We start from the raw sequence: 27490 nt of genomic DNA on the forward strand, positions 1-27490 counted from the left end.
ACATCCCTTCCAGTCTCTCCCACCTTACTGATGTGGTTTGGATAGCCGTGACCACAAAATAGTGGGGTGAAGGGAGCCCTATGTCTACAACGCCCAGAGATGTGAGCTGGCATTGGAGGCTCAGGAATGTGAACGAAGGCGAGGGCAGTCCAGGCCTGCGGCATGGTTCCTTCAAAGTGGGGTGCCTGGTTCCCCCATCCCCTCATGGAAGCACCCTCAGGAACAAGGCAAGCCTTTCAATAGGGTCCGGCTGGCCATGGCAGCGAGGCTGAAAGTTTGCTTCTGTCCTCATGACACGGCCCTTGGCTGTGTTTTCTGTTGGGCCACTTGCCCCCCTCCCCAGGTTTAGATATTTATTTATGACTTCATCAGGGTAGTCAGTAGACATGAAGGCTGGGGTGCGATGTTGGGATGAGAAATGGGGCACAACTACCAAAGGCATGTTTCTCCTACTAGGAGCTGCTGACTGGCATGGTTTTCGAGTGCCGAGATTAGCCATTGTGAGAAGCTCAAGTTTGGCCGGGGCCTGGCCTGCAAAATGCTGGCAATGCCTCTCTCCCCCATCACAGCGACCATAGGGCCTGGGAGGCTGGCAGCGGCCTGACCTTCTGCTAAAACCGGTGGGCATCTCCCAGGGTAAAAACGATACCAAAACAAGGGCGGTCCAGTGCTCCTTCTCCACAGGCCAGACACGGGCCAGGCAGAAACAGCCCTGAGCGTCTGAGGAAGGGTTCCCCAGGGCTATTTAACAGAAGGTTACTGTTCATCCAAGCCTCAGAGTCCCATCTTTTGCCATAAAGCAGTGAGCACTGTGTGTGTCCCTAGGGCTGTGATGGGCCGAGATGCGGCCTGCCAGTGGTAGAGCCGGCCCCAGGGACGGAGGCCCAGCTTCGGCATCGACCTGCCCCTGCCTTCGCCGGTGACCCTTAGGCCAGCTCAGCTCAAATGGAGCCTCAGGGGTCTACCAGGGTGTCCTCACCATGCTGTGATACCCATCCCGGTGGCATTTATTCTCAAAGACACAGCAAAGCAGGGAGGCTCTGAAATCGAAACCGAGACTTGTCTCTTTGTGCCCTTTCTGAATTTAAGGTTGAGAATGTAGTGAAAAGTGGGGGTGGGGGCGGGGAGCAGGGTCCGGGGGACTGGGGGAGTGGGCTGGTGAGAGGACCAGCTCTGGTTTTTTGGGTTATGTTTTGTTGTTAACCAGGATCAGCCTCAGGCTGGCCTCTTGCCTGGGCTGGGGCCTCCTCACCCTGGCCTCTGAGCCACATAGAGGCCCCAGACTCCTGGGAGGGGGCTTCAGGGTGTGGGACGGGGTTGGTGTGTGGTAACAAGACCCTGTCCCCTCTACAGTGGCCGTGTCTAGTGTACACCACCTGGACAGGTGTGGACGACTATTCTCTCCGCTGAACAGGAGCAGTGTGGGCTCTTAAAGGATGCATTTTGGCCCATGTGGATTGCATCTGTGCACCCAGTTCATTTGCTCCCATCCCCGGCGGGAGGTGGTGGTGGGGCTCTAGAGCATGGCTGAGGCCTGAAGGAAAGGCAGGGAGTGCTGTGTCCACCCTGATGGCCCCCGGCTTGGGCGGGCACTCCCTGGCCATCCAAGGGGGCCTACCTGTGTCTGCGAGAAGGAGGACAGTATTTCAGGCCACAGGAGAAAACGCCTCGCTCCCATGTTTCGCTTTCGTGTGTGGTTGTTGGGTTTCGAGGGTGTGTTTGCATGTTTGGGGAGAAGGGGGATAGGCTTGCAAAAGTCCTGTTTAGCTCATGCTCGTGTGAACCCGGGCGGGTCAGGCCGCCTCTCTGAGCCTGTGCCCTGAGCTCAGGACTGATGGCGCCGGCCTCGGAAGGCCGCTGTGAGGACTGAGATGACATCATCCCCACCGAGCACATTCCTGGGCACGTGGCCGGGGCACCCTCGGTGGCTGCTGCTGTTTGTCCTTGTTGTTGTTGTAAATGACCCTCGTTATTTTGTTGCTCATTATTATAATATTTTGGGTTTGTATGAAACAAGAGAACCCAATTTTGGTTTCACCAGAAAGGGCACCCAAAAGTTGACTCTCCCACCCCACACGTGGCGTGAAAGAGAACCCTGACGGTGCTGTAAGGTGGACTTCTGGGAGCTTCGGAGCCAGGGCTTTCTGATGGGCACACACCATGAGACCAAGGTCCCGTTGGGGATCCAGGGAGGTGCTGACACAGAAGACCCTTCCCTGGGGCCAGGACGACCTCCTGAGAATGGTGCTGGTTGGGCTGACCCTGGGTCTGACCCGTGCCCCCAGCCTCTTCAGACATGGGGAAAAGATGGGGCATCCGGGTGGCCACGCCAGCCCCCAGTTTCCTTGCTGGAAATGGGGAGGGTGTTCTGATGGGAGAGCCTCACCACCCTGACGAGCTAATTGTTCTCTGGCTGCAAGCGTCCGTTTCCCAGAATCCTCAGCTAGGAGAATTTTATCTCTTAGCCGATGGTTGAAGAAGACCCAGCAGATCGCCCTGAGTTTCTCAGGACATCTTGTTGGAACAAGAAAGGCTCCCGAATGGCCTCGGCCCGGCTTCGGATGCTGTGGGCCTGGGGAGCAAGAAAAAGAAACAATTGTCTCCCAGCAGAGACAACGGGTCTTTTATATGAAATATTTATTTTTGGGACTGACCAGTGTTCCATTCACTGGGGCAGTGGAGCTTGGGTGTTTGGGGTATCGCAGGCTCTGAAGTTAGACGGAGACAGGGATTGACAGAAGAAGATAAAAGAATGTCTCCCAACCCGTGCGTGGTTCTTGGTAAATTTCGGTGTGAGTGTCTGACGTTCTTTGTTGAGTAGAGTTTAAACTTTCAAAAGTTTTTCTTCTGGCCATTTCTTTTTGAAGGCTGTGAAGACACACATTCGCACACACCGTGACAGTAGCCATGTTTTGGATCGTGGGTTGGACTGGGTTTCCTTTGGGCCAGTCCAGGCTGCCTTTGTCTGCTGGCTGGGAGGAAAATAGGGCCTGGAAGAGGGGGGGTCCAGCACCAGACGGTATGGGGGGCCGTCCGCCGTCGAGAGGGCTATTTCAGCCAATCTCTGTGATTTTGCAGGAGCCGTGGAGCTAACCAAAAGGTTGGCAATTCGAGTCCACCAGCCACTCCTTGGAAACCTTATGGGGCAGTTGTACTCTGTCCTATGGGGTCACTATGAGTCGGAATTGACTCGATGGCAATTGGTTTGGTTTTGTGTGTGTGTGTGTGTGATTTTCCTGTGTCCTTTCCATTCCCTGAGATCTAGTTCCCAGGGAATGTATGAGCAACCTGCCGATCGTCGATGTGTCCTGGCAAAGCCCCACATGGACCCCCAGCACCCTCCTAGGCTAGAGGGGGTGTATTTATAACCGGTGACCACCTGTGCAGAGTTAAAAAAAAAAAAAAAGTTGTCATCAAATCGACTATGCCTCAAAGCGACCCCCTGTGTGTCAGAGTAGAACCACGTTCACAGGGTTTTCAAGGGATGGTTTTTTGGAAGTACATCGTCACCAGGCCTTTCTTCTGAGGCACTGAAACCTCCAACCTTTCTGTTAGCAGCTGATCGCATTCACCTTTTGCACCCTCAGGGCCCCCTTGTGTATAGTTAGCACTCAGGAAATGTTTTCTGGATTAGCAGAATGAACCAAACACCCTTCTGTCTCCCCTCCCCACCACTGTAGGTTGTCCTCCACCTGGCCTTGTGACTCTGTCCCTGAGCAGGTCCTGCTGAGCTCTGGGTACAGTGCCACCAGTGATGCTCCCTGGGGAGGGAGGCTGGATCCCAGGCCCATGTTAGGGGCTGTGGGGGGAGTTGATAGTGCATCGGGGTGGTGAATGGGGGTCCTTTTCCTACCATGGGAACGGGGGTCCCCTGCCTGCAAAAGACATGTTTGGCTTCAAAGATGAGATTTTGTTTTCAAGGCTGCTGTTGCATCTTTTGTGGGTTTTTTTTTGGCGGGGGGGGGGGGTCTTGTTTTGATTTTAAATGCTAGAACCCCTTAGCCGTGGCCAACTTCACCTTCTGCATTAACCTGCCTGAAGGGATCTATGAAGAGAGCTCTCGCTATTGCACCAGGTGTCCAACACAGCTTCCAAGGCCACGGGTAGAATGATAATGTTGAAATCGTGGAAAAGACTGAAACCTCATGGCGTTGGGGAAAAAAACCCGAAAACGTAGGTTTTTAAAAATAGACTTTATTTTTCAGGGCAGCTTCAGGTTTACAGAAAAATTGGGCAGAAAGAAGAGGGTTCTGCATCTCCCCCGCCCCTGCACCCTATTCCCCCTTATTAACATCTTGCATTCCTGTGGTACATTTGTTACAATGGATGAGCCAATATTGATACATCGTTCCTAACCAAAGTCCACAGTTTTCATGAGGGTTTGCTGTGTGCTGCACAGTCCTGTGGGTTTTGACAAATGCACAATGTCATGTGTCCACCATGACAATGTCACACAGGATGGTTTCACTGCCCTAAAAATGCCCTGAGCTTCACCTGTTTACCCTCCTCCAGTCCCCTGCAACCACAGATCTTAAAACACAGATTTTTATTCACCTTTTTTTGTGGGGGGGAGGTCTAAAACTATAACGCAGCACAGCCTTATGGGCAGAATTCACCCGGTGAATTTTCGGATGGGAAACTTCACGTTCGAGTCTGGGGCCAGGAGTCTTGCCTTCCTGGACATGCTCAGAAACCCGTGTGGATGGAAATACCAAGAACCTCAAAGAATTCACAGATTCACGGGTCAGCTAAGAGGCTTTCTGAGCGGAGATGTGACTAGGAAAGGCACAGTGGTCGTGGTTATGAGGCTGGGGATGGCATAGACAAAGTCAAGGGCCAAACAGATAAAAAAAATATAAAAAGCAGCAGCCGTAGAATTACCCTCGAGATTAAAATAAGAAAGAAAGACTGTTGTCCGAGATGTCTTTGATTTCCTAATGCCTGGCCTGGCATTTTTCTGTGAAATGTCCTTCCTTAAATCTGGGATTCCAGATGGCGACAAGAGCATTTAAGCTACAATATTTACCTGCTGGTTTGGGACTCTTCAATTTAGAACCCTCTTTCAAGCGTTTAAGGGAGATATTTACATTCAAATCAGCCTTTTATAATTGCATTTTAAATTGTAATAAAATGACAGTGCTGGGACTTTGGCTTTGCCGTGTTTTTACAGGCAGGGAAGCTGCGTGCAGGAAATGGTGTGTGGGTGCATATGTCCCAGGCCTGACTGTACCCCAGCAGGCACCAGTGTGCAAGTTATGGCTGGGAGGAACGTGTGTGTCCTGAGCGTGTCGGGATCTGTGGACATCACCGGTGGCCCTCCCTGTCCCCAGCAGGAGGAGAAGGTCTTGTTGATGTGGATAGGATGCTGGTCCCAGCACAGTAGTCCTGGCGTTCAAAACCTCATGGTTCCATCCTCACCAGTGTGCTGGGTCCTGAGCCCCACACTGACCAGCCGGCCTGCTTTGGTGCAGTGGCGTGGTGGCCACCATCTCCCAGCTGGCGCCGAGGCCAGCTAGCACAGCGTCAGCTACTTCTGGTCGAGGGGGCCCTCTGTGAGTTTGGGGGGTGCATCATGAGTGTCAGAGCGTGCAGGGGCTGCCCGTCCTCCTGCGGCCGTAACCCCAGGGTCTGCCTGCCCTCTGTGTCAGGGCCTGCACCAAAATGGCGGCTCTGTGTTCCCTGGCAGGCCTGGGTTGCGGGCTGGTGGGGGAGGTCCCACTCCATGGAGGACAGGGGGCTCTTCTCCTCCCAGGGCAAGCTGCTCCTGGAATGGATTCCCGGCATTCCTGGTTGGGCGCATGGCACTGGAATCCTACCTGCTTTGTCTCTGGCATCAGCTGGTGAGCTGGTCACGTGGCCGCCTGCGTGAGCCCAGAGCTCCGGACCAGAGGCTCCTTCTCGCTCACACTCTGCCCTCCCCTCTTTTTTTGGCTGTCTGCATGGTCGCCTCTGAGCAGGCATAAAGGAATATGAAATAAAACACAACCCAGGCGGCCCAGGGAGTTGCCGTCCCAGGATGCTGAGTCAGGTGGAGCAGTCTGTCCAGACCCCCCCACCTGGAGCCCTTGTGGACAGAGAGGCCTCACCTCTCCTGTGAACCTTCTTGTTTGGAGGCCATGTGAGCGGTCACTCTATGCCATCCCCTCCGGGCAGCATGCAGGGACCCCTCCTTGGAGTGCGGCTGCCCTGATTGCCCCAGGCCTTGGCCCAGCTTCTGGGAGCCTGTTCCCGCCTTCCAGCCCACCCCGTACGTGGACAAGCAGACTGCATGTGGACACATAAAAGGCCAGAGGTGACCTGGGGGAGCTGGCAGGCCAAGCAAACATGGCTGACTGTGTCATGGCACCCCCATTAGCACACCAAGCCCGCTGACCAGGATGGGGGGCCATAGGCTCAGAGATGTCTCACCTCCCTCCATGGGGCAGCAATTTGGGGGGTCTGGGGTATGGCAGCCTGCCTGGACTCTGGACCTGGCCCCTCTCTTCCTCCCACCTCGACTTGCCTCTCAGGGCTTGCAGTGCGGCTCCATGGGGTGAGCATTCATGGGGTGAGCAGGGCGGGAGCCATGGGCTAGCCAGGGTCAGGGTTGGGGTTGCTCGTGGCATCATCCGGCTTGGGTGGCGGCTGCACTGGCCTGCGGGCATTCTGGTTGCAGGCCCTCAGGCTGTCCCAGAGCCGCGTGGGTATCCCTGACTTCATGAGTGTAGTGTGCCCAGTGTCCACGGCGAAGGGTCCTTGAGATCAAATGCACTAGGCCCAGGCAAAGCCTGGAAGATCTCCCATTTCCATCCTCCTTCCCTTCCCTGGTGTGGGCGGGCACAAAACCCCTAAAGTCAGGTGCTTGCCCTGCTGACCTGAGCCCATTGACCACAGAACCCTAGAGGCGGGAAGTGACGGGGACCCCTTCCCGCTCAGGCTGGTGCTGTGCCTAGATCCAGCCCGAGGCCTACTTCGCCCCTCTCAGCCCAGCTTGCAGCTGTCTTGGCCAGCTGGCCAATGGGGAAAGCAGCTTGTGGCCTGTGGCGTGTTGTGGGTTAGGATAGCCTGGGGGTTCTATGCCTCTGGCCAAGCTCTGGGTCCCTGGAGGGGGTTAGAGAAGAGAAGCATGAGCTATGTACCCCAAGAACAAGGAGAAGGAAAATAGGGGGTGTCGAAACACACACGAGGTGCCCCCTTGAGCCGCGAGGAACTGAGGTGACGTGGGCCCAGGGCTGTGGACTGCCACCCCGCCCGGCCCTCCTCAGCACTGCAGCTGTTTTCGAGGTCCTACTGGGTGCCCGGCAGGGTGCTGGAGCTCTGGAGTGTTTCTCCTTCCAGCATTACAGAAGCCCTGGATGATAGGAGCTGTGGCCCCACCCTTTATACAGATGGGGAAACTGAGGCTGGGAGAGGTTGTGTGGCTTGCCCAAGTTAGGTGGTCAGTTGGATACAAGGTCAGATTTGAACCCATAGCCCGGCCTCTAGGCCAAGTCAGCACAGCCTCCAAGGGCGTTCGAATGGAGCTCACTCCACAGGCCCCAGGCTGGGAGAGCTGCCGTGCTGGGGGCTTCGGCCTGGTCCCGAGGAAAACAGAGCTGGGTGCTGGCCGCTGCCGCACGAACAATGCGGCCTCTATCCCGGCACCAGCCCAGGCCGCCTGGCCTCCCAGCCTCCCCGAGCAGCCCACAGAGCTGGGCCGGGCAGGCCGCCGCAACATGGCGCCCGGGGCTGCGCCGCCTGTCCATGGGGAGGGCTGGCGCCCTGGCTAGGCCTCGGCTAGGGCCAGCCCCGCTCCCGGCGTCCTCCTCGGGCCGGCCGCTGAGTGGTTCGAGGCGCCTGCCTCCTCCTCCCTCTCCCACTTGGCCAACCCCTCTTCTTGGGGTGGTGGGTTTGGGGGCCCGGCCCACCCCTCTGCCACGTCTGCCATCTTCCCAGCACCCATGAGCATCTTTCAAAAATTCCCGGTGGGCGGGGCCGAGCTGCAGCGGCCGCCCCTGGCCCCCTCCTCCCCGGGCAGCCAGTACCAGATGAGAGCAGGAGACAAAAGTAGCATTTTCCTCGTCCTCCTGGGCTGGCAGCCGGGCCTCCCCCCAGCGCCACTTGGCTCCTGGCAGGCCTGCCGCCGGTGCCGGGGTGGCCGGGGTCCAGGCCAGGCTGGCCGGTACTGAGAGACCGGTGGACGAGGTGTGGCCAGAGACCCGGGTGGCTGAGGGCCTGTAGGACCGGGGCTGGCACCGGGCTTGGCCTGCCTGCCTGGACTCCCAGCCCCAGGACCTGCCGTTCTCCGGCTTCTGCTGACCAGCCAGGCGAAGGGGGATCCTTCTCCTTCCTTGCTGTTGGGAAGTCTCCTCTGTCCGCCTGCAGCGTGGGTAAGTCACCTTCTTTCCTTCTCTTTTGCCGGAGACGAGCCGAGGGCTCTGCCATCTTGTGCTCAAATGCTGGTTACATTCCCTCACCTCTAATTGGTTATCCCCAACTCAAAATTCTATTTCAGGTGCGCCCCCCCCCCAAAAAAATCTTCCTTGAAGTAAGCCCTGCCAGAAACTGCAGAAGCCAAGCACATATAGATTTAAGACCCAAAGCTCCAGGATTTACAAATCACAATAAAATGAATGTTTATTATTTCACAGGAGCTATGTGCTCAATTATCATTTGAACAAATGTTTCAGGGTATATTAAGGCCCACTCCTTCTTGCTCGGTGGTGTTGGTTTATTGTGGGCTTTCATTACCATGGGATGATGATTTTCTGTTCGGGCGGCGCCGGCGTGGCAAAGGAAGAACCCTGGAGCAGTCTGACTCTCCTCCCGGTGAAGCCGAGGGCAGGCCGGGCCAGCATGCAGAGGGAGGACTTTGCATCGAGGTACAGAGGCCCTTTTATTTTGCCGTCCTTGCCAGTGCTTCCACGTCCATAGTCCAGGACCCAGTCTGTTCTCCTTGTCCTTCTGTTTTAGTTTGTGATAAAAGCAAAGCTCTTTTCTGTTCTCTGCTCAGTGTGGGGAAAATCCTTAAGGTTGTTTTTGGGCTTTCTGTGTTTAGAAACATTTGGGGTTCCCACCCAAAAGTGCTGTGCCCAGCTCCTAACTAGTCTGGCTGTGGGCCACGCGTGGGCCACATGGGCGCCGTCCACTGGAGAGACCCCCCGGGAAGACCCTAAGTGGGCTTGAGGGCCCAGATCCCATCCTGGCTTCCCACCCGCAGGGCCGTGGGTCCAGGATGCCCCAACCCATCCAGGCCCCAAAACGTGGCCGACGGGATTGAGAGTCCCCGGAGGCCTTTGTGTGCCGGGCCACGCCGCCGCCACCGCCGCCGCTGTGCGCTGGGTCACTGGCTGCCTGGGTGTCTCTGTTTGTCCTGGACCGTTCGAAATCCCTGGGCGCTTTGCTTTAAAAGACAGGCACTGCCGAAGGCCGCTCCAGCTCACTTTCGTCCTTGGGCAGAACGACAAAGCTGGCTGGGTCTCCTCGGGCATGAGGGCAGCCAGGGTCCTGGTTTATGGAAAATGGAAAATCAGACCTAGAAAGTTTGAAGTCACACTCAGAGGGGAGTTCCCATGTAAATAAACCTTTGTTTTCCTCCTCGTGAGAGGCGTTTGGGCCCAGTTTGTGCGGGGCTCGGCCTGAGCAGCTGGTCCCGGAGCCACCACCAAATAGTAAAACTGAGCTCGGCTCCCGAGAGCCGTATCGCGGCTGCTTTTGTTCTGAGATGAGGCATCGGTGGATACCGGAGGATTTGGGGCGGCAGAGACAGGCGTGCAGTGCCCGGATGATTAAAACATTTCTGTGACGATGACAGGCACATTCTGCTGCTGCTGCAACCTGGAGCATTTATTCCACTCGAATATTTAGCAAGCACCAAATAAAACACCAGTGAGAAAATAAAAGTAATAGAAATGCCAGAGTGTGATCCAGCTTTGAGGCTGAGCGTCGAGAGGATGGAGAGATAGGCAGAGAGGACGGAGGGAAATTGTTTTTTTAGAGAATTTAGACTTTTAATAGCTTCCCACTCCCTGTCATTTTTATTTTTAGCTTTTTTTTTTTTTTTGGTGTAATTAATGTAGGTGACTGGACCCCTCACCCTAAGCCTTGCAATAATCGAGGGGAAAATTCCCTTTGCATTAATTTGTCCTCTTTTTAGCAAGGTTGGGGCAAGTCATCGAAAAATTAATTCAGTTACATAAATGAGCATTTGAAGTCTAAGTTAGGGTTTTCCACCGAGATTATATTCATCCAAGGCTTTTAAGATCACGCGTATGGGTACCACGTTTTCCTGAGTCTACCTTGTATTGCCGGGGAGGTTATATGTGATCAGCTGTCTATCATCTTAGCTTTTGAACTTGGGTAACACTTCACCCCCCAAAATCAGTAAAATTCCATAGATTCTTTAAAAAAAAAAAATCAGTCAAAATATCAACCTTCTCCAAGGCGCCCAGTATGTCTCGGCAGTTTTTTTTTTTTTTTTTTTTAAGAAGAAAGTACCACCCAGAGCACTCCTCACATGACTGTTTCTATATAAATTCCACTATAGACTGAAATTATACATTCTCGCAGCACAGATGGGCTGGTCTGTCATCACGATTGCCGGGGACTTGTTGGAACACACAGCCGACTTCAATTGTGGAATCAACAATTTCGAAGAACGGAGGTCAAAATAAACAAGTTGCATTTGTGTATAAAAACAATCTTATTAAGTGAACTTCTTCCCCGAAAAATTGGGTAGAGGAAGAGAACCTTTACCTTCATTAAATTTTAATTTAATTTTTGGTCTTTGTCTTAGAAGACACCCGATGCCCCATGTAAAAGAATCTTTTCATTAATTGCCCAGTTTTTTCTTACTTTGCAGCATGAATAGCTTTAAATTCAAAATTTTGATGTGAATATTTTCGTGATCTCAGTAGGAAAAATGTCACAGCTGTAGCAGCTCTGACTGACTTGCGTAAAATTATTTTGAGACCTTTGTGGAAAATTAGATGATAAGTATTTTGGATGGTATAAAAAAAAAATTATACATTTAAATCCAAACTTAGAGGAAAAAAAAAAAAAAGCAAGTAAACTACATAGAGTAGCTATAAACTTTAAAAAAATTATCTTGCTGAGATAACAAAGGGAAGAATTTATTGGACCATATCAACACACGTGAGGGCCGGACAGCTTTATAGCCACAATAATTTGCAAATGATAATAACTGTTTATTTTGTGAATTTGTTCATATGATGATGTAATTGGTTTTGAGGTTTTCTCCTCCACTCCTTGTTTTTAAATGTTTGCTACCCCGCTTCTGAATTCTGCAGGCGGTGGTCCTGCGTTGGTAGCCCGAAGGATCCTGCCGCGGTGCCTAGGGAGCCGAGCTGGGGAAGGGCTTTAGCTCTGCTCTGTCGTCGCAGCTCAAGCCTGCACTTCCATTTGTGAATCGAAGTGCTGTGCAGTTGCTTGGTTATTTTAAAGAACCACTACCTGTTGATTGAGATCTTAGGGAACAATAAGAAAAGCGAAAAGCCGATGAAATTCGACAGAGCTGGTTGTGAGCCGTGCTCTCAGCTCTCTGCCCTCTGTTTTTTTTAACCACTTAATCCTTTCCAATTTGGGTCCCAGGGTCAGAAGTGTATTTATTCGCCCCGTGAAGACAGCACTGGTCTGAGTGCTATCAAAGATGAGACAAAGGAAACAGCCCAGCCTTTACAACTCAGAGTCCCAGTGACAATCATAGTACTGCTGGCAATGGTACTAATGATAGTAATAATACTCTGAGGTACTGTCTGTCAGGTGCCTGTCGTGTGCGTGCCCAGCAGCACGTACTGTCCACCCTTGGAAAAGGAGAGGCAAAGAGCATGAGTATGGGCTGGGTTCAAGCTGAGTCACCTTTGTTTCCTGGCTTTGTCGATCAAGGGCAAGATATTTTGCCTCTCTGTGCCTCAGTTTTCTCATCTGTAAAATGGGGACAATAAGTGTCACCACGTCGTAGTCATACACATGAAGCACTTAGGAGAGGAGAATGCTTGGTTCATGGAGAGCAGCCCATCAGTGTGACTGTTTCCTTGCTTAGTTCTGATTTTTTGAACATGCCTGCAGAGCGGGTATTAGTGTCACCTCCGTCCCCCTAGTGAGGACACAGCCTCAGGAAGGGGCCCCAATTTCTGCACAACTTAACCAGCTAATAAGGGCTGGGCTGGGATTCGAACACAGGCCTCCTGGACTTCAAAGGCCATGTAAGTCTGCTGTCGCGTTAACTAACACACGTTTACATAGGTGCACGCTGTGCTTTGGGTAGCAGCGAGTGTGTGCAGACGGGTGGGTTTGGGCGGGGTGCCCTCGCCTGGGGCGTGTGCACAGGGTGTGCACATGTTGGGCCTTCACAAGGTGTGTGCATATAGGTGCATGGCTGCCATGTGCTTCCCCACCGGCTGACGCCCAGGCCCGCCCACGTGAGACCCAGACACCCAAGCTATATTGGTGGTTTCCAAAGAGGCAGACTGGTGTCCGGAGGCGCTTGTGTCTGCTTGGGGCTGGCCTCGGCACGGTATCTCTGTGGCCTTGGAACGCCCCAGGAACGACACAGCCTAAGAGCTACAGCCAGGGCTGGCGATGCCTGAAGTGGGCTCTTGGCAGCCTGGGCAGGCGGTGGGCACGTGGACAGGCCTCAGGGTCTTGGCCCATCTGAGGGAGGCTTCCACGCTGGGCCTGGCGAGGCATGCTGTGGTCTTCTCGGAGAGGCAGGTAGTGCGGGCGCCGGCCATTTGCAGGCTGAGAGAATGGCAGTGAGGCTCCAGGCCCAGGAGAGGAAATGGCGGCAAGGGCAGGCCCAGAACAGGCTCCCTGGAGGCGGGCCGAGGGAGGGGAGCGGCCGGAAGGCTCTGTGTCAGGCTGGTCAGCTGCTGGTGGTCCTCCTCCAGGAGGCAGTTACACCAGGCCAGGCCTTCCCGGGCAGGCCTGGGAGTCCGCACCTGTGTGCACGTGTGTACCCGCCTGCCAGGCATGGAGGGGAGCCTGGCAGCCGTGCCTCTGCCTGCAGGGTGGCGGGTGGGAGTCAGTGATTGTGCGAACGCCTGGTGCACCTTCAGACAAAAAGCTCTGAGAAACAGTGTCGTTATTACTATGAGGCCTCAGTTTTTCTCATCTTTAAAATGGGGGTGACTGTTTTCCTCACTGTGACCTTGTAGGGAGATGCTGTGCTGGGAGATGGAAATCCTGGCAACCCGTGAGCTCCCTGCCCCCGTTGGCCTCAGTTTCCCTTCCTGTAAGACCAAAACCAAACCCATCACCGTTGAGTCCTATAAAAGGGAGGGATAAATGGTACCAGCTGGCCTCTCATGGGTTGAGTGAGATGGCGTGACCCAGCATTCAGCCGAGTGCCCCTGGGGACAGCCACTGTTGGTGGGCTTTGGAAGAGGGTCCCGGGCCTGGTTTTGTGGCTCTGTGCCTCTGAGCTTGGGCCGGGCCAGGCCTACCCTTGTAAGCCCCCTAGAGGGGGGGAGCTGCCAGGCGGGGCGAGGGTGCCCTGGGAGGTGGCTGGCTGCTCCAAGTGTATGAGAGAACCTGGGGCTGGGCTTCCTGGGAGCCAGTCTGCCTTGGATTCCTGGAGTGGGTGTGCCCACACTTCCGGCCAGTGTGGGTGGAGGGCTCCGGGGTGAGGACGCCCGAGGTTCCCAAAGCCTCCTGGTTGTGCTGCTTCCTTGGGTCGGTGGATGAGGAATCCCGCAGCCAAGCCTGGTGTCCAAGGCCCAGAGGAGCGGCCGTTCGTAGTGCAGACCCTCTGAGCCCAGAGGCACCCAGACAGTGCTCCCAACTCAGGCGTTCATTGTTAATGCACAAATACTAACTCACCTGACGATGGGGGCGACGTGAAGGTCTCAGGCCCCAATCCTGGGTGCCCCAGCACCAGGAGTGAGCTCTGCCCCTGAGGTGGAGTCGCACTTAGTCAACCCACTGGGTGGCCCGGTTTGGCTCTGCCACCAGAGATACTGCTCATGGGCAGACACCAGGTGGCCACTGCCAGGTGCCCCAGAGGGCCAGGGAGAAGGGTGAGCAAGACAGGCTGGGACAGGACAGTGTGGGGACCTAGGGTGCAGAAATGCTCTGCCTTGGCTGATCGAGAGAGGTGGGGCCCTGCGTGGCTCCCCCAGGGGAAGACCAGGCTTCAGAGCAGGTTGGACGCTGCACACAGGACCCAGCTTCTTGGGAGGTGGGGCCTGACCTTTGTTGAGCACCTTCTATGCGCCAGGTCCAGGGCCAGGAGCATTAGATCCATTTTTTTTTTAGTGTCCATTTTTACTTTCAGGCTGTTTGATTCCGTTTTATTTCAGCATCCACTCAGGGCCAGCCATGCCCCAGCTCTGCTCTGGTGCGGGAATGTGGTGGCCATAGCCCCTGCCACCCAGATGGTGCACCCAGGCGGACGTTGCCGTCTGTTAGTGGAGGGGGATTTACAACAATTTTTCATCTGAGGAAACAAAGGCTCAGAGAAGCCCAGTAACTTCCCCAGAGTCGCACAGCTCACGGTGACAGCCTGTACTCGCACCTGAATCTGTCTGACAGCAGGGTCCAAGCGCTCCCTGTGGCTGTGCGGGAACAGGACCCCGCTCACGTTCACCCTCTCGGGTGCTGATTGACTGGTCTACCTAGACCCCCAGCGATGCAAGGGCCTCTCCTATGGCCTGGAACCTCTCTGCCCCCGAGGAAAGCGGAGTGTCTGGCTGCACCCCTCCTGGAAGCCACGTGCTGCGCTGGTTTCTGGGGCTCCTGGGGCCCCTCTCTGGCTAAGTTGCCAGTACCCCGGTACTCAGAGCTTTTGTGGGCCTCCACACAGTGTGGCAGCAGGTGGTGGGAAGGAGGGGGCCAGGGGGTTCTCCTCATCCTCAGTGTCCCTGTGGCCCAGAGGTGGGAAGGATTTGAGGGCCTAGGAGGGAACTCAGGAGAAAGCTTGTTCAAATGCAGACAGTAAAAAAACCCCACCGCCACACTGTAAAACCCAGAACGGGCAAGACATCTTCACAGCCTTTACCAAAAACTAAACCAGTTGCTGCCACGCCTGACCCCATGTGTGTCAGAGTGGAACCGTGCTCCGTAGGGTTTTCAACGGCTGTGACCTCATGGAAGCAGATCACCAGGCCTTTATTCCGAGGCACCTCTCAGTGGACTCGAACTTCCTGCCTTGCAGTTAGCAGCTGAGTGTGTTGACTGTTTGCACCACCCGGGAACTCCTTCCAGCCTATAGTATTCTCAAAACAGCCCTTTCTGCTCTGGGTTGTCCTGGGAGCCCAAGGTGGAAGCCTGGAGCCCGTGACTTTTCACAGGTCCTGTGCTCAGGGCAGTTACAGAGGCCACTTGATGTCTTGTGGACACTTGGGCTCTCCCGGGAACACGTGCTTCCATGATATTTCGGGAGTCTGTGAATTCAGGTCCCAGGGCACAAGAGTGCCTGCCCACCATCTGCACAGATGAACTGGGGCCTCCTTGTCCCAACCCGCAAGTTTCCTTTTTGTTTCACCTCAGAGAGGTGGCCTCTGGAGCTTCCTCTGAGCTGGGGTCCAGTCTGAAGGGCACTGGTCACATACCTGCTAGTTGCACAAATAGACCAGCCCTAGGCTGGAGGGGGACAGCCATAACTGACAAGTCTGTCCCCCACATCACAGCCCAGCTGACAGCAGGGTAGAGGCGGAGATGGGCTTCACACTATCAGCAAAGTCGGGGTGCACTGGATGAGGCTGGACGACAGCCAAGGAGGCACAGGCTGGACCGCCTGCCTAGTGGGGAGCAGGAGGTTGGCTGGAGGCACCGGCTCTGGGCCCAGCACCCAGGCAGTCCTGGAAGCCTCCTGGAGGTGGTGGACCAGCAGCCCCAGGCGCTTTGCCAACACTGACCGCCAGGCCCAGCTCGCAGGCCCCCTGCCTTTGGGTCCAGCTTGGCCTGCCACGTCCCAGGGCCCTGCTGCCAGGCGCCCCCACCCTACACCCAACCGGCCCGCCTGCACAGGCCACATCTGCTGCAGCAGCCTAGCCAGAGCCCCGCCCCCAGCTCTATCCCCATGGCAACCATGCGGGGGAGGCGGGGCGGCCTCCTGCTGAGCTTGGCCTGCTGACTGGTTTCTATTAGGGCAGTCTGCTTTCCCCAAACCCAGCCTGCTCCCCAAGTTCAAGGCTTCCCCAGGGGCTTTTTCCCTCATGGACAGACCACCAGCCAGTTTGAGCCAGGGCGCTGGGGACCCAGTGGTCTGGGCCCACCCTGGCGGAGACCCCATGTCCTTCCCTGGGCCGATGATGACACTTGATCACAGCAGGCAACAATCTAAGACCTCAGCCTTTTCTGGCCAGGGCCAGCAGCTATGGAGTCTTGGTGTCCTCGACAAAACAATGGGTCAGAGTCAGATCCCAGGCTCCCCCTCGACTGGGGGACCTCGAATAAGCACTTTTCTCGGCCAGGGCCTCAGTTTACCCATCTGTAAAAAGAAAGGGTCAAACTTAGCTATCTCTCCAGTTCTTTGCAATGCCAAAAGGGAGGAAGGGAAGGAAGAAAAGAAGGAAGGGCAAAGAAAGGAAGGAAGAGAAAGAAGGAAATAAAAGAGAAAATAAAGCCACAGCAACACCAGCTCTTGGTGGATTCTCATCCTGGAAATTGTGTTTTGTTTTCAAGGAAGGTTTTTCCAAAGGGACGGAGCCGTGGAATTTGACCAGAAAGGCTTACTTGAGAGACCAAGAGCCAGCAGAGCCCGTGGACATGGGCACATGGGAGGCTGGCTCAGCTGTGGGTGGCTGTGCCCACGGCTGTGCCTGGCCTCTTAGTTGGCACCGTGACCTGGCTGTTAGCACCGTGCTTGGAGGCAGGGACGTGCTGTGACAGCGTCAGGAGCTCTGGAAAAATACCCCGGAGGTTTGCAGAGGTCAGAAGTGTGGGCAGAAAATGGGACCCTGCTTTTCAAGGATCAGCCAGCTCCTCCCCGGGGAGACTCCGGAGCCTGCAAGAGGCGAGAAGGCGTGCCCAGGGTCTGCTCGTGGCATCGGCAATCCATCACTCACTGTCAATGGTAAGGTGCGCCCCTGACCACTCGATGTCCTGGACAGGGTCGCCTTCCTCTTTCACCTCTCAAAGATGGTGACGGCGCTGGCCTGTGGGAGCTTGCCGACCCGCAGAATGGTGGTTTGGTTCCTCCCGTGGGAGTTCTTAGCTGCCTCCTGCTTGTCCTGGGAGCAGCCCTGGCTGGTGTGGCACTGTGCAGGGGGTGCTTTCCATCCTTCAGACAAGGCCTCCCCCACGGGCATGGTTCCTGAAGCCACGGTCTGGGCAGGCTGCTTTGCCTCCCAGGTCTCAGTATCCCAGTCTGTGAAATGGGGATAATAACCCTGACCTTGAGGGGTCATGTGAGAAGGAGATGAGTGGGGGGGTCAATGATGGCATGGGAGTGGTGCCCACCCCAGTGTCATTATCAGGAAGCAAGGTACACAGCCAGAGCACCTGGATCCACAATGGGGCTGATTCTCATCTAGCACCTCTCCAAGAAAACGGGGACCAGCCAGCTGACATTCCTCACGGTGGTCACCTGTCACAGCTGCTGGAAGGCTCAGTGGCCAAGCAGCGTGTATCCTCTTCCTCCGTCCCAGCCTGGGCACCGCATGCATGCCCATCCTACCTGCGGCCCCCACCTCCTGCCCCTGGTCACCTGCTGACCATCTGTCCCACTGGTGAAAGAAGCAGTGACAGGCCCTGGGGTATCATCACCAGCACTCAGAGTGCAGACACGGCAACGTTTTTGGAGTTTTCGGTTCTTGGTAGGAATGAAACTTGTGCTTAATTTCCACCTCACTGTGGCCCTCACCTCTGCCTATTCCACCCACCCTCCCAAATAAAAGCTGGCTGCAGGAACCCAGCACAAGGAGCAGGTCGGCAGCCCAGCAGGGGCTGGATTTAGATGTACATGGAGCCTGGGATGATGTAGGAAATGAAGGAAATTTCCCTAGGGAAAAGGGGAAGAAAAGAAAGAAGAGCTTAAGTGCCCAGATAATTATAAAGGATGGCGCGGTGATTTATTGCCAGGCGGGCAGGCTCCTCTCACCGTCTGCGCCCCTCCCCTCTCAGCCCCCAGCTGCCCTGGAAACTGGCTGCGGGAGGCAGGAGCCGACGGGCACTGCCCGGTGTTCATGCCCGCTTTGTCTCCTGGTACACACCCCTGCGGGCCCTGGGTAGGAGATGGAAAGGGGACAGTCCCTCTGTGTGCCAGGTCCCTAACTCTGTGATGGGGTGGCCTCACTGAACCTCGACATACCCCCAGCCCTATCTACAGCCACAGAAGCCGAGGTCAGGGGGCAAGCCCCTCGTGGTGGAGCCTGGGACCCCCCCCGCCCATGGCCACATTTGGGGGCCTTGGAATGGGTAATCTGGGCAGAGTGGCGGTGGCAGCTGTCCTTATCGGGCCCTGTGCAGTTGGATAAGAGGAAGATAGTGCACTGCTGTGGCTCGGGACCAGCACGCCCTGTACCTGGAGGCATGCACACCTTGCACACACCTGGCACACATGAGAGGAGGCTGTCACAAGCCTGGGCTGGCTACCGGGGCAGAGGCATCATTTGGGGCTTTGCAGTAGGGCTTCGGCCTCTTAGGCCCTAGGGCAACCCCCCTGGGAGTTCCTCTGCCAGACCCACGTCTGCTCCCCTTTCTTCTTCCCTATGATTCCTGGAGGGCCCTCAGCTGCTGACCTGCAGGGTCCTCCCTGCCCTCCATCATACCCAGACCATCCCCAGGTCTTGTCAGTTCTGCTGACTCTTAACATGTCCCCACACCTCGGTCTTTTCTGCTTCTGCCCTGGATCAGACACTGGGATGGGGGTCTGAGGGGTTGCCCCAATTCAGAAATGTGTGATCAAAATGCAGGGCCCCCTCCCTACCCCCACCCGTCCTTCAAGGTCCTGTCCTGCTCCCCACTGAAGCTGTCTCCCCTTCTTAAGCTGTTCCCCCTCCTTGGGACTCCAGAGGCCCCTGGCTGCCAGCCCTGCCCCTTCCACGGCCCCATCCCCCACTTCTCTCCACTGGGGCCCAAGCAGCAACGCCTCCTGGAAGCCATCCCTGCTGTCCACCAGCTGCTGCCCCGAGCTGGGATGGTCTTTCATATATGTGACTGCCCTGAGCAGGTCAGGTTAGAATCGCCTCTGGGCTTCAGCTCCTGGCTGCAGCCTGGCACAGGGCACATCCTCAGGAGATGTTTGTGGAAGGGACCCAGAGGCTGACATGGAAGCAGAGGAGGCCCAGAAGTCTTAGCTCAGAGCCAGGCACTAATGACTGAGGTCAGGACCGGGCCCAGTGGACGGAGTTCCTATTCCCACATCCACCAAAGAGGGACCTGCGGTTCTTCTGGGGCTTTCTGTCAGGAATGGTGACTGTCAGAGGTGATTGTAGAAAGTGAGGAGTCTCTGGGTTGTGCAGACAGTGAACACACTCCCTACTAACCAGAAGGCTGGAGGTTCAAGTCCACCCAGAGGCGTCTTGGAAGAAAGGCCTGATGATGTACTTCTGAAAGATCACAGCCAATGAAAACCCTACGGAGCACATTCTACCCCGACACACACGGGGTTGCCATGAGTCAGGGTTGATACAACAGCAACTCGTTTGGTTTTTGGTTTAAGGGAGGGGTGATGACCAGCACCCTCCCAAGGTGCCTGGCCTCTTTTTCCATCTGCCCCAGGGCTAAAGTGCTCCGGATCCCAGGCCTTATTAATAAAAGGGGGCGTTGGAAAGGCCATCCCTGACCGGCTCTGCCGTTGGTCAGCTGTGTGATCTTGGGCCAGTCCCTCCCCTACCCTGAGCCTCAGTTTCCCCATTGTCCCATGACTGTTTGACCCCATGTCTGACATTTGGGTCTCTGGAAGGTTCGGGGCAAGGTTTGGAATGAAAGCGCTCACAAGCTTTGACCTGAGTTCCTACTCTGGGGGTCTCTCAGGGAGCTGGGGAAAGATTTAGGGTCTGCATAAAGTGTTCATCTCGGCGTCGCTTCCACACGTGACAAATGGAAGTAGCCAACCCTCTCCTGGGCCTGAGCGTTTGAGAAGTCGTTGCAATAAAGTAACCTGGTGGGATATTATATAGCTGTTCAAAATCATGCCGCGGTAACAGTACGGAAACCTTCCACAAGAAGATGGGGCAGCTTGTATTGATACATGTGGGGCGCCTTGCCTGGCGGGGGCTCTGCGAGTTGAGCTTGGCAGGAGTGGAGTAAAAGGATTTGTTTCTTCTTCCTCCTTTTCTCAATTTTCCAAATCTTCTTTAGTGACATCTACCCCTTTTGTCAAGGAGCCCTGGTGGTATGATGGTTAAACGCTCGGCTGCTGTGAGGTCGGCACTTCGGACCCACCAGTGGCTCCTTGAGAGAAAAGACCTGGCAATCTGCTCCTGCAAAGACTGTAGCCTAGAAAACTCTATGGGGCATTTCTACTCTGCCCTCCAGGGTTGCTATGAGTCAGAATCAACTCGATGGCACACAGCAACACTCCTTTTGTGGTGAAAAAAAAAAAAATTGTTAAAACTACAAAACTAACCATCAGGCTAGAATGAACTTGACTGGCCCAAGTTTATCATTACACGGTCTTTCTCCCTCATTGCCACTGGGTGGGTTTGAACAGCCAGTCTTTGGGTTAGCAGCTGAGCGCACTGCACCGCCAGGGCTCCTTTATCATTACGTATTCTCCCCCAGAAGAGAGATGTTTACAAGAGGAGCAGGAGGCTGTGGGCAAGGCAGTACCAGCACTGACGGTCGGACTGCATTCTGAAAGCAGCAGCGGCGATCTGGCGGGCAGGGAGCTTTAGGCACAGCTGCGCCCGTGGCGGGGTTCCTGGTCAGGGCAGATCCCAGCCTCGTTAATCTCTGATGCCTGTTGACAATGACCCGAGTCTGACGTCTGGAAATGGCATTTGTAAAGAAAGCAGGATGCGGTTTTGTCGTTCATTGTACTAGAAGCGGAGGGCCATGATTTTGCCATGATAGATAGTGACCCTGTTTGTGATGACGCCTCGCCTTAGTCAAGTTGGGTGTCTGGCCGTGGCCTTCTTTCCAGAACCAGCTGGTGGTTAGCGTGATGGTAGCAGCTGCCTTGGGTGAGAACCCACTGGGCCAGCTGCTGGGATCTTCATTCATTTTCTCTTTTATTCTGACATCAGCTTCACACAGTAGGTTTAAGAAGCAAAACTGGGGATCGGAGAGGTCAGGTTCCTGAAGGCTATATACCTTGGAAGATCCCAAAAGACCCTATGGGCTCTGCAGCCTGTGCTTTTCCCAGGGGCTGATGGCTTTGTCACCAAACACCATGTTCTGGAGGCTTGAGCTCCCCTGGCACCCTGGCCACTCTTGAGCCGTCAGCTCCACGAGGTCCCTGCTGGAACCATTTTGGCCCAAGTCCCTGGGATATTTCTGACCCATCACGACCTCTTTTGGGTGCCTCCGGAGTCTTGGGTATCCAATAAGGCATCACCCAAAGGCCCAGCAGGACCCCTTCCACGGCACATTTGTTGTTGCTCTTGGGTGCCGGTGGGATGGTTCCGACTCATAGCAACCCTATGGGGCAGAGTAGAAGTGCCTCATAAGGTTTCCTAGGCTGTAATCTTTATGCAAGCAGATTGCCAGGTCTTTCTCCTATGGGGCCACTGGGTGGGTTCGAACCACCAATCTTTTGGTTAGCTGACGAGCACTTAAGCATTGCATGGCAAGGCTCTTATGTGGTTGTTCGTTATAGTAAATGTACACACGACCAAATATCTGCAACTTCAACATTGCTTACATGTACGGTTTTGGTGCAGTGGTTAAGAACTCGGCTGGTAACCAAAAGGTTGGCAGTTCGAATCCACCAGCTGCTGTTTAGAAACCCCATGGGCAGTTCTACTCTGTCCTATAGGGTCGCTTTGAGTTGGAATTGACTTGACAGCAATGGGTTTGGTTTTTTTTTTTTTGGTCACAGGTACAGTTTAGTGACAATTCATTGTGATCATCGTATAGTGCAGCCATCACCATTGTCCGTTTCCAAATTTGTCCATCACAAGAGGGACCAAGTTTAATGCTGACGACAAATGTGGGCAGGCAGGCGGAATCCTTTGGGGGTCTCTGCACCCGCATGGCTGGGTCCTACCACTTGGCCAACACGGAGAGTTCCAGCTAGAGGCTCTGAGGCTCCTGGCCCCTTGCAGGCCCCGCATAGCGTCACTTTGCTCAGACCCCGCCTGACCCAGGCCGCGGTGAGAGCTGGTCTGTTGTATGATGAGAGGCTGGGAAAGGATTCTCCAGCCTCGGCACTAAAGCCTGGAGTTACTTCCCACAGGCTCTTGAAGTGTCCGAGTGTTGGCGACGACACTGCTGGGCACTGACCCCTCTAATCTTGCATGTAAGCCCAAGGAGGTGGCTATCTTTGCCCCTATTTTACAGATGAGGAGACTGAGGCCCAGAGGTGAAAGGCTTGTCTAGGGCCACAAGGTCAGTAAGGGGCAGAGCTGAGACGAGAACCTAGTGGCCCCACTGGGCCACCCTGCAGATGGACACAGGGCTCCAGAGTCCAGGGAGGCCCCTGGCCCAGGGCAAGAAGTGGGCCAGGGTAGCCAGGTGTCAGCCCCAAGGCCTTCTGCCAGGGTCCCATGCTGGTTCTGCAGTTGGGCTGCAGCTTTGATAGGCCCAGAGCCTTCCAGAGGCTGGACGGCATTTGGAGAAAGAGCCATGAAGTCAGTCTGGCCGGCCCAGTCATTCCAGTGACCAGGCCCCTGCCCCTCAGTGATCCTGGGGCTGGGAGAAGGGGAACAAGGACCCAGCCACCTTGCAGACGCCCCTGTGAGCCAGCCCTGGGCTTGGGGCCTGACCTTCCCTGTGAAGCAGGCAGGCTCTCCCCAAACCCCAAGACAGGAAACTGGGCCAGAGAGAGGCAGCCCTGTGCTGCGGTCACTCAGCAATCCAACCCCCGACCCATTCCCCCCAACAGCCTGCCTGTGGCTTCTGGGAGTCGCGGAGTGGGGTGGCAGGACTCCTGCCTTGAGGGATACCCCAGTTTGGGGCTCACTCATGACCCTGAGACAGGAAAGACAGGCAGCTCCAGGCCCCCCTTTCCTCACCACGCTGGGGAACTGGCAACTAGCATGCACGGAGAGGAGGGGGGTTGTGAGGGAGCAAAGAGGGGCAGGCAGGGCAGCTGCCATTGCCTGGGCTCCCCAGAGCGAGTCCCCAGCGGTCACTCAGCCTTGCTATGTCATGGCCATCACCATGGGGGTGGGGCAGGGGGAGGTTCTGGAGCAGCTGCGTGTCCCGGGAGCATTCTGTTAAAGCTGCTCTGAAGCTGGTCTTGGAGGGGCCTCGTCCTGTGGTAGCATCCCATGGCTGGCGGTCCTGGCCCCAGAACGGCCCCCCGGCACCATCCTAGTGCGTGTAGTGAGTTCTGGTCCAGCCATGGGGAGCCCTGGTGGCTCCAACTGGAAGGATGGTTGTTCAGACCCCTCCAGTGGTCCCACAGGAGAAAGACCTGGCGATCTGCTCCCATAAAGATTACAGCCTAGAAGACCCCGCGGGGCAGTTCTGCTGTGTCACATGGGGTGGCTACAGTGGGGACAAACGTGATGGTACCTACTAACAAGCTCTGTGGTGCCCAGCGTGGCTCCTGTGGCTCCCACAGCTCCACTCGGACCCAGGACCATGCCTTCCTAGGACTCGTGTCCCACTCCCCTGTAACCACAGAAACTCTCCTCTGTGTAGTGCCCTGAGCAGGCCTGGTTGGCCCAAGCGGGATGGGAGGGTGGACCCAAGGCAGCGCCCCATGGAACGGAGAAGCTCAGGCCCCCTTTACTGATGACACTTGGCTTTGAATGATATCATCTCCCCCAACCCTGTAGCCCAGAAGTCTGATTCCTGATGCTAACGTTGGCTAGAATTGTATTAAATTGGGCTATGTCCCCCAGGAAAGGTGGGCCTCAGCCATTGGGTCCTGAGTCCCTAGGTGAGTACGAGGCTGTCTGCGTGCATGACCCAGAGGAAAGAGTGGGTGCACCCGTTACCAGTTTCCCTGGCTGTCTTGGGGCATCCCAGCCTGTTGTCCTTTTCCGGGAATCCTGAGAGCAGCTGCTTGTCTGCTCCAGGTGAAGGCCTTGGGGAGACCTTGCTGCAGGCGCCACCCAGCATGTTGGGGCGGGGGTCGAGCAGACCCACAGGGAGCCCCCAGCCCATCCCAGACCTCGCAGGCTTTATGATTCACATGTCTCTGACTCTCTAGAAGCTGGAGACATTTCTGAGGAGCAGGGGGCAGGCAAGCTAACTGCAGTCACAGGTGACCCTTGACCGTGCTCTGGCGGCTCCCACAGCTCCCGGCCCGTCTAAACGGCGAGTGACCCCCATGCTCAGGGGACAAGGGCTGGGGCAGGCAGCACTCCTGAGAAGACCTGGCCACCCAGCCACCCAAAGATCAGCAGGAACCGCGATGCCCATGCTGCAGATGGTTCCGGACGGTTCTGGAAGGGCACAGAGAGGAAAATGTAAGAGAGATAGCAAAGACCCCAGAACCCGCATTGTGTGGTTGTGCTGGGATGTCCAGGACCCCCCTTCCTCCCTGGCCTCTGCTCAGGGCTCAGCCTGGCAGAGAGAGGGTCAGGAGGGAGGCTACTGCCGCTGCCCCAGGGGTGCGGCCAAGGCCCAGCCAGGTTCCAAGCAAGGAAAGGTCAGGCCTCAGTCTGCGGTTTGCAATTGTGTTGTTCCAGATAGTGAGCTGGCCTTGTTCTGGTAGAACCGGTGTGACTGCCGAAAGACTAGACACAAGGCAGAGCCCGAGGGAAGGGGACCCCTCGATGGCTGGGGGCCACACAAGTGACCCCTCAGGAAAAGGCCCAAAGTTACGTTCCTGCCATAGAAGTCCCAGACCCAGGGCGTCAGTCCAAGAGGCAGGCGAGTGGTCCCTGCTGGGGGCAGTCCCATCCCCATGGGGTACATGTGCACTTGGCAGGTACTTTCTGGGTGCCAGGCACTGTAGAGGCCCCAGGGACACACAGCCGTGTGTAAGAGGTGGGCCCTTCACAGAGCTCCCGGGCCTGGGGGAGACAGACCTGCACACAGGTGGGGGCATGCCAATGTCCATGAGCTGATTTCAAGCAACCTGTGGGGGCAATTGCTAGAACTAGGGTGATCCCTGGCCCAGGAGGGCTTCCTGAAGGAGGTGGCCTAAGGATGGGTAGGCATTAGGCATTTGAGGGCGGGGAGGGCGTTCCAGCCTGAAGGGACAGTGAGTGGGTGTAGATGCAGGCCTGAATGAAGGGGTGAGGGCCCCCCAACCTCCCCGAGCAGAGGGGCACTACACAGGGATGGCCATGCTCTGCTGGGAGCAGCTCAGAGCCAAGTCCATCCCTTCCTTTCCAGATACGAGAGAAGGCCCACCCTGGGGCAGTTGATGGGGCAAGTGGGTTGGAGTTGGGTTTTTAGTGGGAGTCCAGACACCCAGAGGGAGCTGAGGAAAGGTCAGACAAGGCTCTCCTTGGAATTCTTGGCCTCCGCGTGTAGTCCCCTGGCCTCAGGGCACACGGTCGTCTGCAGTGTGGAGTGATCATGGGAATCGAAGGAGAGGCGGGCACCGGGGTCAGTGGGCAGCTGTGCACCCGGGGCTGCACCATGCCTTCCTTGGTGGCCATCATGGAGCGTGGTGCGTGGTGATGGGTAGGCTGAGGTCAGACAGCTCGGGTCAGTGCCCAGCACAATCCGAAACACGAGAGGCCGCCAGTGAAAACCCAGGCATTGCTTTCCAGGTGTGAGGGCACCCAGCCTGCCTGTCCCCCCAGCAACATCCAGCCTGTCCACGTGTTCTGCTCAGACCTAGTGAGCACTCCACGTGTAGGTACCACGCAGGACGGCAGGATGAGACAGAGCCAGTCCTGCTGCGTGGGGACGGGGGCAGCCCAGGCTCCACGAGGCCGGGGGCTTATCTGCAGCATCTCTGGGCAGCTTGACCTCCCTGTCAAGGCCAGAGGGCTCAGTACCCAGGAGCCCAGGCCTGCTGTGGCCACTGCCTTGGGGAAGGGTGTGGAAGGTCCCTGCCGGGGCAGAGAGTGGGGAGGAGGTGACTACTCAGAGACCTCAGGACCAAGCAGCTCCCATGGTGGTCTGGGTCTGCCTGCACCCGCCTGTGCCAGGTACCTTGTGGGGCCCACCAGACCCCAGGGCGGCTTCCCTACAGCTTTTCCTCACGACACCTCCACGCCCGGGCTGGGCCAGGGGAGTGGCCACCAGCCCAAGAGCTCATGATGTGATATTGTCACAGCAGGGGGCTGTGCCACACGTTGGGGCTGGACCCCCGGTCCCAGGCTCCACCACCCTCGTTGTGTGTCTTGTGTGCCACATGCCCCTCCCGGGAATCTGCTTTCTCTTTTACAGAGAGGGCGTCGGAGCCCTTTCCTCACCTCGGCATGAGCAGGAGAGGAGGAGGGAGCAAAGCTGGCCGAGAATGGGGATCAGAACCGGGCTTGCCTCACTGATCATACAATAGGGCTAAGGTGCCCTTTACTTGCTCGTGTGTTTATGCTCTGCCACATTAAAAAAAAAAAAAAAAAACTTGCAGCAGTTTAGAGCAATATGAACACTACAAGTGGATAAAAATCGACAGCTGATGAAATTGGGGCAAAGGAAAAATGAAAGGGAGGCCAGTAAGAAGCAGCCAGGCTTTAGGACTTTGCCATCATGGGTGGTGACCTGTAAATTCAGCTCTAAGCTTCCTAGTGGGCAAAGCAAAGAGGGAAAGACCACCCCCTGCAGGGAGTACCTTTAGGGCATTTCATGACTCAGGGAGAGCTGATGCTTCAAATGCCCCCTGACCCCCAATGAAGCCCCGCGTGAGGCTGTGGGAGAAAGGGGGCGCTCCCGCGACTGCCACTGCCAGGTTCCTCTTGGCACCCTGGATGCCTCACGCATTGTTGCATTTGATTCTCCCCAACCCTGAGAGGGGGGAGTAGATGGCTGATTGCCATTTTTCGGGGGAGGGGGGGCAGTGAGTGGGCCCAGGCCACAGTGCCAGGCCTCGCCGATTGTGACTTTGAGCTTCTCTGGCCCTGAAGTCCCCATTCTGGCAGCCATGCCCTATTGCTGACCAGTGCCTCTGGGAGGGGCTGGACCCCAGAAAGCCACGGTGATCTCCTGGCCTAAGAGGGGCCTGAGAGGTGCTGGGGGGCCCGAGCTGAAAGGCACAGATGGAGGACTTACGTGCACCCCACACAGCTGCAGGTTCCATCCCTGACTTACCCGTGTCTCTCCTTCCTTCTAGGTCTCGCTCCAGCTTCTGAACCGCCTCCCGGCGACGCCTGGAGCTTCACTGATGTTGCCCGTGTTCAGGTCAGTGAGGCTTTGAATGTTGGTGAAAATCTTGGCTACCTTCCATCTCCCCCCAGCTGTCCCCTGTGGCTGTAATACATACGTGTAAATGCACACGCGTGACACCACACACATTCTTAGCTGTAGTAAAAAAAAAATTTTTTTTTCTTTTTTGCTGTAGTACACACGTGTAAATGCACACGTGTGGCACCACACGCTCCCACTGGCCCCT

The 27490-nt window shown here is 56.0% G+C and overlaps 1 protein-coding gene across 8 annotated transcripts in view; it reads left to right on the plus strand.

Annotated features, from left to right (window-relative positions):
* Window positions 1-27490, plus strand: part of LOC126076157 (splicing factor, proline- and glutamine-rich-like) — a 67190-nt gene that overhangs the window by 24730 nt on the left and 14970 nt on the right. For 2 of the 8 annotated variants that reach the window (XR_007517437.1, XR_007517436.1), the window contains exon 2: window positions 16603-27279. Coding sequence is in view for 2 of the 8 variants with exons in the window: in XM_049884660.1 (XP_049740617.1) it covers window positions 16870-16993; window positions 27212-27279 (192 nt within the window). In the remaining 6 variants the exon portion in view is untranslated. Of the gene's footprint in view, window positions 1-1148; window positions 27280-27490 lie in introns of those variants that run through there. The other 6 variants (XR_007517438.1, XM_049884659.1, XR_007517439.1 and 3 more) reach the window with 5 other exon arrangements.

This window comes from Elephas maximus, chromosome 4, assembly GCF_024166365.1.
Source record: "Elephas maximus indicus isolate mEleMax1 chromosome 4, mEleMax1 primary haplotype, whole genome shotgun sequence".
NCBI classification, from domain to species: domain Eukaryota; kingdom Metazoa; phylum Chordata; class Mammalia; order Proboscidea; family Elephantidae; genus Elephas; species Elephas maximus.